The sequence below is a fragment of the Mustela lutreola genome, chromosome 2 (genome assembly GCF_030435805.1).
Source record: "Mustela lutreola isolate mMusLut2 chromosome 2, mMusLut2.pri, whole genome shotgun sequence".
NCBI lineage: Eukaryota > Metazoa > Chordata > Mammalia > Carnivora > Mustelidae > Mustela > Mustela lutreola.
Genome location: NC_081291.1, coordinates 104842038 through 104857111, shown reverse-complemented (window position 1 = coordinate 104857111; position 15074 = coordinate 104842038). Strand labels below are relative to the sequence as shown.

At 39.5% G+C, this 15074-nt stretch overlaps 1 protein-coding gene across 1 annotated transcript in view; it reads right to left on the bottom strand.

Annotated features, from left to right (window-relative positions):
- Nucleotides 1–14797, bottom strand: part of UMPS (uridine monophosphate synthetase) — a 31048-nt gene extending 16251 nt beyond the window's left edge. Inside the window, exons 1-3 of the mRNA XM_059162926.1 lie at nucleotides 14561–14797; nucleotides 4115–4268; nucleotides 1517–2188 (exon numbers count right to left, since the gene is read on the bottom strand). Of these exons, the coding sequence (XP_059018909.1) occupies nucleotides 1517–2188; nucleotides 4115–4268; nucleotides 14561–14716 (982 nt within the window). The 5' untranslated portion in view covers nucleotides 14717–14797. The remainder of the gene's footprint in view (nucleotides 1–1516; nucleotides 2189–4114; nucleotides 4269–14560) is intronic.
- Between the last annotated feature and the right edge of the window lie 277 nt (nucleotides 14798–15074).

The following is a 15074-nucleotide window of genomic DNA, read 5'->3' as shown; positions in this document are numbered from 1 at the left end:
TGCTTTGAGAACTGCAGTGATTCCCAGGGGCCCTATGGGTCCATCTGCGAAAAACTGTTCATCTGGTGGCTATTTGAAAGCGCACAATGAGCAAGAAGTCTTACATTTCTGCACTTACTTATCAGCAACACTGAGAAGACTGGTTTTCCTTGCAGGCTGAAGCTTCTGACCACCAGTCAACATGCAAAGAAAAATGGAACTCCAGTGAAGAGGGGCATCTGATGCCAAAGATACCAGCATTCTGAAATTCCTCTGAAGATGACCAATGTTCATTCTGCAGAAATCCCTCAGCAATTTTACCATCCCTCAAAGGTTCTACTGTTCCTTAGGTCTCTTAATTTCAACAGGCAACTGTATTCACTTTAAAAGCTAACAGCAATACTCCTAATCAATTTCTGAAAAAACTACACGCAAACCTGCAGAGTTTGTCTAACTTTCACATCAGTTGGTAAACTAAAGTAAGCAATGTGATGATGGCAGAACATCTTAAGCACGGGAAAAAAAAATCAGACAAATCTATCCTAAAGAAATAGCTAGAGTATAAGCATGTATACTTTAAGAAAAACTGCTATCTCTAAGATGCCTTTAAGCGTTAACCTTTCGGGGCGCCTGGGTGGCTCAGTGGGTTAAGCCTCTGCCTTTGGCTCAGGTCATGATCTCAGGGTCTTGGGATTGAGCCCCGCATCAGGCTCTCTGCTCAGCAAGGAGCCTGCTTCCTCCTCTCTGTCTGCCTGCTTGTGCTTACTTGTGATTTCTCTGCCAAATAAATAAATAAAATCTTTAAATTAAAAAAAAGCTTTAATCTTTCAACAGACATTTTATCCTGTTATTTAAGTAAAAAAAGCTGTCCTATACAATATTACAGAACTACAGAATGGGTAAAAAATTAAGTAGATTTTTTTAAAACCAATATATGCCCTATTTTGAGCTCCCATTTAACAACAAAAAAGTATGCCAATAGGTCTTTTTTTTTTTTTTTTTTTGCCAAAAATAAATATTACAACTTTACACTTTGATTTCATTCTTTTCTCTATCTGCAATTTTCATTTTTCAAATATTCAGAACTCATGGGTATTCTGCCAAGGCCAACACCTGACATTTTTGTCTGCTTAACACCTGCATCCCTTTCTTTTGGCATCAGCACACCCATTTTCTTTGGGGAAACTACCTAACCACAGCTCAGTTAAATTTAGTTAACAACCTCGCATCACCAGAAGCATGGCCTATATTACCAAGCTAGTAAAGGTATTCTTTAACCCAGGCCTGAGTGACTCATTTGGGATAGGCATGAGGAGTGTGCCTACCTGAGAATGAGGTCAAAGAGAGAAGAAAGCAGAGCTGAGAGATGGCAAGCAGGCAAGTTCAAAAGACTTGCATTTGAGCTCCTAGATTCAACCATGCTTGACAGACTCTTCTATGGATGGACTTTTAGTGATGGGAGTCCATACATTTCCTTTTGTTCTTCAGGCAGTGTAAGCTAAATTTCTATTTTTGCAGATTCCTAAATAATGCTTACCTTCATACTGTTTTTTTACTGTGTTTCCTATATCTGCAAATTTCCGGTCTTCAAATATTAAGAACTCATGGCGTTTTGCCAGAGCCGTTAATTCCTTCATCACATCTAGAGTAAAATCATTCAAAATATCCACATGAGTCTTGAGTATGCAGATGTGGGGTCCTAAAGCATCTGCTAGCTGCAACAGCTCTCTGGACTCCAAAATATCAGCAGACAGACAGAGATTGGTCTCTTTCTTCTGCATAAGCTGGAGAAGCTTCGCCGCAACTGGGTGAATCCTAGGCAGCTCTGCACGTGCACCAAAGCTGAGTTCTCCAGGAGCTTTGTTTATAGGAAGAAGTGAATCATTGTGATTAGCTGCCACAAAAACATTCTCCTGAATAAATCTCTTCACTCTCTCAACCATCTCCGCATCAATTTTTTTCTGTTGCTCAAGAATCTCCAGCATTTTGGACAATGTACACACTGAGTGGAGATGGATCCCATGCGCCTGCAACTTGTCTCTGCCTCCTTGCTCTCTGTCCAGCAGCACTATGGCATCAGTGACCTTTAAGCCCTCCTTCTGAAGAACCTCAACAGTTTCCAAAACACTAGATCCACTGGTAACGACATCTTCAATGATCAAACAGGTTTCTCCTGGATTAACAGCTCCTTCTACAAGACGTTTAGTACCTAGAAAAGAAAACATTGTTGACTTCAATTTAAAAGTATGTATTTCAGCCAACTCAAGATATATCTGGCATTATAAATTTGGCATGTCTTTATGAAGAGGTGGATGATCTAAACCTTATGTTCTGATAATCTATTTTTTTAAAAGAGTTTACTTATTTAAGGCAGAGAGAGAACGCGCATAAGCAGGGGGAACAGCAGGCAGAGTAGGCAGAGGGAGAAGCAGGCTCCCTGCCGACCGAGGAGCCCGATGTGGGACTCCATCCCAGGACCCCAGGATCAAGACCTGAGCTGAAGGCAGCCGCTTAACCGACTGAGCCACCCAGGCATCCCTGATAATCTACTTTAGAGCTACTTTATCTTTATTCCTGATAAATCTTCAGTGAGCCATGATTACCATGTGTTCAGTGTTCCCCTATCTGGAAATTGTCAAAGTTACATATAGAGAATATTTACAGCAAAACTAGCAAATTACTTTATAGTGTAAATAAACACCACTTAATGTGTTCATGATCAAAATTTTAAATATGGAGTTTCTTAAAGCAAGATAAACTAGATCAAGGAATGTTATGAAACAGTAACCCAGTATCATCAATGAAATCATTCCTTTATCCACCAACAAACAGCTCATTAACTCAAGATCAGCCAAATAACTGGCCTTTTGAGGAAATACAGGAGAAAAAATATTCAGCAACTATTTAGATCCATCACTACAACTTTATGAATTATATAATGCAATGTGAGTACAAGTACTTCCCCACTGCAATCCCCACCATAGACTACTCAGAGATAGACTCATTTTCTAGAGACTTGTTTTCCATTTCTACTCTCAAATTCGTCTAATATCGAAAATATTGTTTTAAATGGAGAATTTTAAGCAAAACTAGACAAAGAAGTTGTAACAAACCCTCTAAATACCTCACCACTTAATTCATGGTAACTCTTGTTTTAGCTACATCCCCACCTCTCTTCCCTCCCTCCGTAGTTTTTAGAAGCAAACCCCAGATATCATGATTTTCATCATAAAATTTTTTAGAATGCATCTTGTAAAAGGTAAGGACTCTACAAAAAAAAAAAAATTACTACGTACGGGACACCTGGGTGGCTCAGTTGGTTAAGCCACTGTCTTTGGCTCGGGCCACGATCCTGGGGTCCTGGGATTTAGTCCCGCATCAGGCTCCTTGCTCAGTGGGGAGCCTGCTTCTCTCTCTGCCTCTGTGTGCTTATGCTTGCTCTCTCTCACAAATAAAGAAAAATCTTTAAAAAAAAAAATACTATCACACATAAAACAACCCCATTAATTCCTTAATGTCACCAAATATGAAGTCAGTTCCAATATTTTTATTTTGATTTGTTTTTATTTTTTAAGGTTTTTTTGTTTGTTTGTTTTTTAAAGTAATCTCTACACCTAATATGGGGCTCAAACTCACAACCCCCAAGGTCAAGAGTTCCATGCTCCTCTAAGCCAGCCAGGTGCCCCTAGACTGATTTGTTTTTAAAGCACACTCCCATGTATAAAACACACACTTTATAACATACTGGGAAGGACCCATGAAAATATCATCTTCTTTTAGAGAATTTTATGTGGCATTTCTCTTTATGCAGTTTAAATTACAAACATACCAGGAAAGTATGTGCCCTTAGAACATTCTGCTGCCAAGAGAAGGACTGGTTTAAAACATTAGGTTTAACAGATACAGTACCAAAAAAAAAAAAGCACTTTTTTACATTGTTTATTTAATATAAAATATTTTACCCCTAGAATCTAAAGGAAGGGAAGGTGATTTACAGTAACAGTTAACCAATTCTAAAGGACCTTTGAAGAATATCCAAGGTGACTCTGGCAAACATCAGTCAGAGCCTAGAAGAAAAAACTCCAACATTATCAGGTTATGTATCAACTTAAAGCTTAAAATACTTTTATTTTACCATAATCTTTTGTTTCTTTCCTTCTAATAAGCATTGGAATTTGGTTGGTTGAACAGATAACTGTAGCCAATGGTAAAGCTGTATAAGGTACTCCACACACGGTGTCAAAATTGATTCCTGCATTTTGGGCAGTTTGAAATAAAATATCAGCAACCTGTAAGAAAATGAACACATAAACTATATATTATTATCTTAAATGGTGTGTAAGAAAATGAACACATAAACTATATATTATTATCTTAAATGGTGTGTATAAATCATGTTAACACAACATTATAGACAGTAATAAACCAAAAGCAGCTAGACCCAAACTTGATCAGAAAAACATGTATGCCTTTTTGTTATATGACCCTCTATAAATCCCAGTTTTCAAATATAAAAACATAAGAATGACCCCACTTGCCTAGACAACTCAGGGTCTGCTCTAAGGAGTGGTTAAAAACATTAGGTTTTTAATGTAAACAATGTAAACAGACTTTTATTCTTGAACTATTTCTTTCTGCTAGTGATTTTAGGATCATTTTGCAGCAGCTTGGAAGGCTGCTCTATGTTAGGGCAAACTAATATTTTGATAATCTGTGATATTACAAGAGTTTTTTAAAAATATCTTTTTTTAATTTTTTTTTAATTTTTTAACCATGATGCCAGTAATTTGTGAGGAGTCCTGTAGTTTGCATTTGGATACTTTTCAGTATGCTTGCACCTTTTGATTTGACCTAAGGAAGCACTAATAGGTTTTGAATGTTGCCTGTATGTTTGAGAGACCTGAAATCATTAAGATAAGATCTAATATCAAAAATTAGAAGCCAAGTAACTTGTGCAGAAGGAATACAAGAAAACTCTGGGTGGTTTGGTAAGCAAAATTAGGGTGGGTACATATGCTAGATTTTCTGGTTTTCTGACATTGTAATAAAATTTTTTTGTTGTGCTCTTCAGTTTTCAGTAGGAAGTGTGTGTGTAGAGGATCTTAATAAAATTGAGTTATTTGGAAAAAAAAAACATTAAAACATTAGTTAAAACATTAGGTTTTTAACTAAGGGCAACACAGAATGTTGACCCCAAAGACTAAGAATGGCTCCCAATTTCCCTGAGTAATTTATTATGATGTGACTATCTAAACCTTTCCATATACCTGCCTGAAAGAAGTCTTTATTGAAAAAAGTTTCAGGGGATGCCTGAGTGGCTCAGTCTGCTTGCTCAGTCATTGAGCGTCTGCTTTCCACTTGGGTCATGATCCCAGGGTCCTGGGATCCAGCCCCACATTGGATACCTGCTCAGCGGGGAGCCTACTTCTCCTTCTCCCCCTGCTTGTGTTCCCTCTCTCATGGTCAATCTCTCTCTGTCAAATAAAGAAATAATATCTTAAAAAAAAAAAAAAGAAAGAAAGAAAGAAAGAAAAGAAAAATTACGGCGTGTTTGGATAGCTCAATCAGCTAAGCAACTGCCTTGGGCTGAGGTCATGATCTTAAGGTCCTGGGATGGAGCCCCATGTCAGGTTCCCTGCTCATGCTCTCTCTCTCTCAAATACATAAATAAAATCTTTTTTAAAGTTTCATAAGAGACTACTTAATTTGCATCGAAAAAGTAATATACCTAGGAATAAATTTAACCAAAGTAAAAGACCTATACACTGAAAACTTTAGACGCTGGTAAAGAAAGTATAGAAAGAAATAAATGCAATGGTATTCCTTGCTTATGAACTGTAAATGTTCACATACCCAAAGCAGATACAAAGCAACACCTATTAAAATTCCAATGGCTTTTTTTTTTTCTTAACAGAAATAGAACAATCTTAAAATTTGTATGGAAGCCCAAAAGATCCCAAACAGCCAAAGCAGTCTTAAGAAAAATAAGGATGAAGGCATCATGATCCCTGATTTCAGGAATACTACAAAACTGGACAGGAAAACTGGACAGTCTCATGCAAAATAATGAAACTGGACCACTATCTTATACCACACACAAAAATTAACACAAAATAGATTAGACTTGAATGTAAGACCCGAAATCATAAAACCCCTAGAAGAAAACACCGGTGACAAGCTCCCTGACATAGGTCTTAGCAATGATTTTTTTGGATTTGACACCAAAACCAAAAATAAGTGGGACTACATCCAACTAAAAAGCCTCTGCACAGTAAAAGAAATCACCAACAAAATGGAAAAAAAAATAAAACAAAACAAAAAAAAACAGAAAATATCTGCAGATCATATATCTGGCTATGGGGCTAATACATAAATAACTCAAATACCTCAATAACAAAAAAATCAACCCAATTTGAAAATAGACACTGTTCCAGAGAAGACAAGTTGCCAACACTTACATGAAAAGCTGATCAGCATCACTAATTATCAGGGAAATGCAAATCAAAACCACAATGAGGTTTCACTTTACCTTTTCTAGAATGGCTATCATCAAAAAGACAAGAATAGGGACACCTGGGTGGCTCAGATAGCTAAGTGTCTGCATTCAGCTCAGGTCATGATTCCAGGGTCCTGGGCTGGAGCCCTGCGGCAGGCTCCCTGTTCAGTGTGGAGTCTGCTTCTCCCTCTGCCCCTCCTCCCACTCATTCTCTCAATCTCTCTCTCAAATAAATAAATAATAAAATCTTCTAAAAAAGAAGAAAGACAAGAATAAGTATCAGCAAGAATATGAAGAAAAGGTAACTCCTGTGTCCTGATGGTAAGAATGTTAACTGGTATAACCACTATGAAAAACTGTATGGACATTCCTCAAAAAATTAAAAATAGAACTATTATTTGATCCAGCAATTTCACTTCTGGGTACTTACCTAAAAAACCGAAAACACTAATTTGAAAAGATATATGCACCCCTATGTTTACAACAGCATTATTTACAATAGCCAAGATCTAGAAGCAAGCCAGGTGTCCATCAATAGATCAACAGAATATTACTCAGCCATAGAAAATGAGATCTTGCCGTTTATGACAACACGGACAGACCCTGAGGGTATTATGCTGAGTGAAATAAGAGGCAGAAAAACAAATACTGTATGATTTCACATATATACGGAATCTAAAAAAAGAAAACAAAAAGCAGAAACGGACCCACAACTACAGAGAATGACCTGGTGGTTGCCAGAGGGGAGGAGGTGAGGAGATGGGCAAGATGGGTAATGGGGAGTGGGAGGTATAGATTTCCAGTTATGGAATGGGAATTAAAAGTACAGTACAGAGTAGGGAACAGCGACAGATGGTAGTTCCACCTGTGATGAGCATAGCAGGTAGTGGAGTTGTCCAATCACTGCTGTACACCTGAAACTAACATAACACTGTGTGGCAATTCCACTTCAATATAAAAACAAACAACCAAAAAAAGAAAGAAAAGGAAGAAAGAATGCAGTCTCATAGAGAACTGGAGGTTACCAGAGCAGAGTGGTGTGGGGGGAATAGGAGAAATAGCTGAAGGGGATTGAGAGTTTAAAATAAATGTCACTGGGAAAAAAGTACAGCATAGAGAATACAGTCAATAATATTGAAATAACTTTGGGGGCACCCGGGTGGCTCAGTGGGTTAAGTCTCTGCCTTCGGCTTGGGTCATGATCTCAGGGTCCTGGGATCAAGCCCTGCATTGGGCTCTCTGCTTGGAGGGGCTCGATCCTCTCTCTCTGCCTGCCTCTCTGCCTACTTGTGATCTCTGTCAAATAAGTAAATAAAATATTTTAAAAAAATAACTGCATGGTGAGGCAGTAACTATACTTACTGTAGTGATCCCTTCAAAATGTATGTAATTGTCAAATCACTATGTTGTACACATGGAACTAATATATGTCAATTATAATTCAATTAAACATTTTTTTCAAAAGGAAAAAACCCTAAGGACTCCACCAAAAAACTATTAGAACTACTAAGTGAATTCGGTAAAGTTGAAGGATCCAAAATCAATATATAGGTATCTGTAGGTTTTGTGGTTGTTTTGTTTTGTTTTAAGATTTTATTTATTTGAGGGGTGCTTGGGTAGCTCAGTTGGTTAAGCCTCTACCTTCGGCTCGGGTCATAGTCTCAGTGTCCTGGGATGGAGCCCCATGTCGGGCTCTCTGCTCAGCAAGGGGCCTACCTTCCCACACCCCCGCCTGCCTCTCAGCCTGCTTGTGATCTCTCTTGTCAAATAAGTGAATAAAATCTTTTTAAAAGGATTTTATTTGAGAGAATGAGAGAGGAGAGAGCACAAGCAGGAGCAGAGGTAGAGGGAGACACAGACTTCCCTGTGGAGCAGGGAGCCTGATCCGGGGCTCATTTTCAGGACCCTGGGATTGTGACCTGAGCCACCAAAGGCAGATGCTTAACAGATTGAGACACCCAGGCACCCTTGTGGTGTTTCTTGACACAAAGTAGCAGAAAGAGAAATCAAGAAAACAATCCCATTTATAATAGCATCAAAAGGAATTAAATAGCTAGGAACACATTTAACCAAAAAGGTAAAAAAAACCTTATACTGGAAACTGTAAACTGATTAGACACTGAAGATGACCCAAGTAAACAAAAAGATATATTATGCTCGTAGATTAGCAATATTAATTCTTGCTAAGATGTCCATACTCCTCAAAGGGAATGACGGATTCAATACAATACTTACAAAAATCCCAACAGCATTTTTCACAGCACTAGAACAAATAATCCTAAAATTTGTGTGGAACCACAAAAGACCCCAAATAGCCAGAGCAATCTTGAGAAAGAAGAACAAAGCTAGAAGTAAACACAATTCCAGACTTCAAACTATCCTACAAAGCTAAAGTAACCATAACAGTATATTACTAGCACAAAAACAGATACACAGATCAATGGGACTGAGAGTCTGGAAATAAACCCACTCATATACAATCAACTAATCTACAACAAAGGAGGCAAGAATATACAATGGGGGAAGGACAGTCTCTTCAATATATGGTGTTGGGAAAATTGGAAAGCTACGCGAAAAAGAACTAAGCTAGGCTGCTTTCTTACACCGTAAACTCAAATGGATTAAAAACCTCAACCTAGGGCGCCTGGGTGGCTCAGTGGGTTAAGCCGCTGCCTTCGGCTCAGGTCATGATCTCAGGGTCCTGGGATCGAGTCCCACATCGGGCTCTCTGCTCAGCAGGGAGCCTGCTTCCTCCTCTCTCTCTGCCTGCCTCTCTGCCTACTTGTGATCTCTGTCTGTCAAATAAATAAATAAAAAGTCTTTAAAAAAAAAAAAATTAAAAAAAAAAAAAAAAAAAAAAAAAAAAAAAAAAAACCTCAACCTAATCGGGGCGCCTGGGTGGCTCAGTGGGTTAAGCCGCTGCCTTCGGCTCAGGTCATGATCTCAGGGTCCTGGGATCGAGTCCCGCATCGGGCTCTCTGCTCAGCAGGGAGCCTGCTTCCCTCTCTCTCTCTCTGCCTGCCTCTCCATCTACTTGTGATTTCTCTCTGTCAAATAAATAAATAAACTTTAAAAAAAAAAAAAAAAAAAAAAAAAAACCTCAACCTAAGAACTGAAACCATGTAACTTCTAAAAGAAAACACTGTCAGAGAACTCTTGGGCAGGGGTTTTGGTGGTATTTCTCTGCTCTCTCTCTTCAGGCAAAAGCAACAGAAGAAAAAAAATAATCAAAATACATCAACATAAAAAGCTACTGTATAGGGAATAAAACCATCAACAAAACAAAAAGGCAGCCTACTGATGGAGAAGATATCTGCAAATGATGTATCCAATAAAGAGTTAAATAGAAAATATATAAAGAACAACAAAATACTGGCAAAACAATCCAATTAAAAAATGGGCCCAAATACACATTTTCCAAAGGAAGACATAAAGATCATACAGAGAACCAATATGCACATGAAAAGATGCTCAACATCACTAATCATCAGGGAAATGCAAATCAAAAGCACAAAGAGATACCACCTCACACCTTTCAGAATGGCTATGATCAAAGAGATAAGGAATAGATGTTGGAGAGCACGTAGAGTTTAAATAAAATGGAGCCCCTGCGTAGTGCTGGTAGGAATGTAAATTGGGGTAGCCACTTTGGAAAACACTATGAAGTTCCTCAAAAAATTAAAAATAGAGATGCTGTACAATCTAGTAATTCCACTTAAAATACCAATTCGAAAAGAAAATGCACCCCCATATTATTTACAACAAACAAGATAAGGAAGAAACCTAAGTGTCCACAGATAGATAAAGAAAGACGTGGCAGAGATACCAACAATGAAATATTACTCAGCCATAAAAAAAGAATGAAATCTTGCCATTTGCGACAATATAGAGGGACAACATAGAGGGTATTTACTATGCTAAGTGAAATGTCAGACAGAGAAAGAAAAATACCATATGATTTCACCTACATGTGCAATCTAAAAAACAAAATGAACAAACAAAACAAAAAGACTCACTGACACAGAAAACAAATCACTGGTTATGAGGATGGAGGGGCTGGAGGGGCTGGGGAAGGAGCTTGGTGAAATACATGAAGGGGATTAAGTGATACAAACTTCCAGTTATAAGGAACTCATGGTGATATAATGTACAGCATAGGGTTTGTAGTCAGTAATATTGATAAAAAAAAAATCAATGCAAAATACATACTAAAACATTTTTTAAAAGTTTCCTAAGTACAGATCCTATTGTGTGCGTACTAGTTTATAATATCCTTTCCCATATAAATCATCACATTTTAATGCTAGAATGCATCCTCTCATCCAATACTACCTTTTTTTAATTTTTTTTTAAAGGCAAACTTATTTGAGAATTGCTTAGTGAAGGGGCACGTGTGTGGCTCAGTCAGTTAAGCTTGTCTGCCTTCTGCTCAGGTCACGATTACAGGGCCCTGTGATCAAGCCCCACAGCAGGCTCCCTGCTCAGTGAGGAATCTGCTTCTCCCTCCCTCCACCCCCACCCGGGCTTGTGTGCACTTGTGCTCTCTCAAATAATTTTTAAAAATCTTAAACAAGGGACGCCTGGGTGGCTCAGTTGGTTGGACAACTGCCTTCGGCTCAGGTCATGATCCTGGAGTCCCGGGATCGAGTCCTGCATCAGGCTCCCAGCTCCATGGGGAGTCTGCTTCTCTCTCTGACCTTCTCCTCGTTCATGCTCTCTCTCACTGTCTCTCTCTCAAGTAAATAAATAAAATCTTTAAAAAAAAAAATCTTAAACAAGAAAAACTGCTTAGTGAACTAGATCAGATCTTCAATTTTTTTTTCACCTGTACTTTTTTTTTTTTTTTTTTAAAGATTCTATTTACTTATTTGACAGAGAGAGACATAGTGAGAGAGGGAACATAAGCAGGGGGAGTGGGCGAGAGAAGAGTGGACTTCCTGCAGAGCAGGAGCCTGATGTGGGACTCATTCCCCAGCCCAAGCAGACGCTTAAGGACAGAGCCACCCAGGCGCCCTCACCTGTACTTGTAGACTTGAAAATTCTGTGAATATTTTTAAGTTGCTAAAGATTTAATTTAATTTCTAGAGTACTAAAAAATATTATCCTAGAACTGTTGTCACTCCTTTCCATGAACACAATGAAATCCAAATGCTATAGTGATTTAATACTGACCATCTCCATTTTATTTTTTAAAGATTTTATTATTTATATATACTTATATATATATTTATTACATAGTGATATATATAGGTATATCTATATATAGATATAAATGTTATATAGAGAGAGAGCACAAGCAGGGGAAGCAGCAGTGGGAGGGAGAAGCAGGCTGCCAGCGGAGTAGGGAGCTTGATCCCAGGAACCCGACATCAGGACCTGAACCCAAGGCAGACACCCAACAGAATGAGCCATCCAAGTGCCCCAACCATCTCCATTTTAAAAACATATGAGACTGCTGATATGAAAGCTGGAAAAACTTTACATTTTGGAATTCTTATTTCATCCTACTGTCTGCACAGAATTTTATTCTAATGCAATTATTTATACTTAGAAAACTTTTAGTGATCACTCTAATACTTCTCCACAACAAAAATATATATAAATTCAAATTTAAAACTGTAAATTTTCTATTAATTCCCATGACCATAAAAATATTAAAAATGTGGGCACCTGGGTGGCTCAGTGGGTTAAGCCGCTGCCTTCGGCTCAGGTCATGATCTCAGGGTCCTGGGATCGAGTCCCGCATCGGGCTCTCTGCTCAGCAGGGAGCCTGCTTCCTCCTCTCTCTCTCTCTGCCTGCCTCTCTGCCTACTTGTGATCTCTCTCTGTCAAATAAATAAATAAATAAAATCTTAAAAAAATATATTAAAAAATGTGTTATCATTACAATTGTTAGGGTGGCTCAGTGGGTTAGGCATCTGCCTTTGGCTCGGGTCATGGTCTCAGGGTCCTGGAATCGAGCCCCGTGTCAGGCTCTCTGCTCAGCAGGGAGCCTGTTTCCCAGCTCTCTGCCTACTTGTAATCTGTCAAATAAATAAGTAAAAAAAAAAAGTATTATTTTGTAAATACTTTTCTTAGTGAAATGAATGGTAACCCCCATTTGTTCATGTATCTACTTAACCCACTGAGCCACCCCTATGTTATCTACTTAAACTGAGTATTCCTTACAACTAGGAAGTTAGAGTTTAGCTTAAATTCTATTGAGTTTTTTGGGGGGTGCAAATACTGAGAAATCCTGTTTTCATAATTAAGTAGATACGAAAGGAGTTCCATTACAGCTCAGTCTCTCAATGTTTTCAACTCTTGAGTTAACTACCAAAAATCACACACACACACACACACACTAAGTAAGATCTAAAACCAAAAAGCAATTTTTAGTCATCAACTGACTTGTTAAAAAAAAAAAAAAAAAAAAAAAAGCCTGTTTTTCATTAGAAGGTCCTTAGTCATTCACCTTCTCGCTACAGAAGAAATGAACCATAGCATGATTCTTGATGGTGAGAATAGTCCAACCCACTTAAAGTAGTGTTTCAATCCTGTTTTATCATAACCTCACAAAGTAGGGTTCTCCAAGGGTGAGAATAAACCCTTAGGTGGTGGAGGAAATGCCTATCTTCTTGATAAATCTTCCTTGAGGACAGAAATATTCTCTAACTGCACTGTCCAATGTCCCACTAGCCACATGTGATTATTTCAATTTTGTTTTTAAAGATTTTATTTACTTCAGAGAGAGCGTGCATGAGTGGTTGTTGGGGAGGGCAGAGAGAGAGAGGGAAAAGCAGACTCCCAGCTGAACAGGGAGCCTGACAGGGCTCAATCCCAGGACCCCAAAGGCCGAAGGCAGATGCTTAACCAACTTAGCCACCCAGGTGCCGGAATTATTTCAATTTTAAAATTCTTAGTGCCCAGTATTCACATGTGGCTAAGGAGCAACTCTACTGGACACCACATTCAGACCCTTCTATTCACTATGGTCAGCAGTTCTGACCTGCAGCTTGTTAGAAAGACATAACCTCAGGCCCTGCCTTAGATAAACTCAAATCAGATTACGCAGTTTAACAAAATTTGCAGGTGATTCATATTTAGTCACAGACTGAAAAACACTGTGCTAGAAACCTCTAATTTGTACATACTTTTTCCTTATTTTAACCAAAAAAGTGCCTCCATGAGATGTTTATCCTCTGGCCTTCATTCTTGCTTCTGGCCACAAAGTGCAAAATCAAATCTCCCTTTCTAAGCAAACAACCCTCCCTAACATGTAAGCAGCTACTAAATTCTTTCCCTGTCCACCTTTTCCTTTGTCCCCCACATCTTATTTTCTTGGAGTTAAATACAGAACTCACTGGACTATTTCTGTGCTGTCAACAGTGCTCCAAACTGGGATTCCTGACTCTTGGAAAGGACATATCAAAACCAGCATAAGTCAATGAGCAAGCTGCTCTCTAGTCCTGATAAGATAAAAAAAACTCTCAACTCTTCATGTTTGTGGGCTCTGCTCCTGATCTCCCAGGGAAGCAAACCCTCAAAGCTTGGGCTCCATTTCTGCCCAAAACATACACACATTGTACATCTGCTTCATTGGAAAAAAAAAAAAAAAAAGTTATATTCCAAACATAAAGAAAAATTAAAAAACATCCTTGGTACCCATAAGATTAAAGTCATATAGCCTTCTGCACACTAAAAACTTAAGACAAAACGTGTAACTTTCTGATGCCTTTCATCATGGTGATTCTAACTACGTTAAAAAGAAAAGAAAATCCTGCACCAAATCTTCCTTCCCAAGAGCGCTCTCTTCTTTCTTAAGATTATGTGTACCTAGAAGCTGTTCTAACTGGGGCCCGAATAAGACCCCCCCCTTTAAAATTAATTTTAAGAAAGGTCTGCTCATTTTGCATCAATGGTCCCCAAGAGCCTAACAGTTCCTGGCCTTTGGGCTTCCCAAATCGACTCCCTAGGACCATAGAAGGGTCGGCTGCCTGCTTGGCTCTTTTGCTCTCACCCACAGCCCAGCTCCTTCAGCCTCCCCACTTCCTGGTCCCCATTCCCGGCACCCAAGCCCGTTCCTCCCTTTCCCGGGCTGGCTACCTGACTCAGAAGACGCGGTCGAGACACGATGCCACGCAGATCGATGTACACAGGGGAAGAGAGCCCGCTCTTCAGTACGAAGTTCCCAAACTTGAAAGCCTGCACGTCGTACAGACCCGTGACCAACGACCCCAAAGCTGCTTCCGCGGCTGCCATCTCCACGCGCTCCCGGGCCTGTTCTAAACTCCAAGGCGCGCCAGGCTTGCGGCGCCTCGATGGCGTCACCCAAGGAAGCCCCGCCTCTTCCGCCGCCTCTTCAACGGCCTTTTCCGGCGGCCTCCGGGCTCGCAGGACCCAGCTCCGGCTTTAAGAGGCTGGGGGGGTACGTCTGCTGGAGGAAGTGCTCCGCGCGTAGCGCCTGGTGCTTCAGCCTGCTGCGGGTGGATCCGGTGGCTGGAGTTCAAAGCTCGGAACACCTAGACTACCTTCGGGTCCCAAAGCCGAGCCTCTCTAGAGAGGTTGTGTATATCCTGCCCGTTTTCTAGCTCAGTGTCCCCTTAATTATCTACTGCCC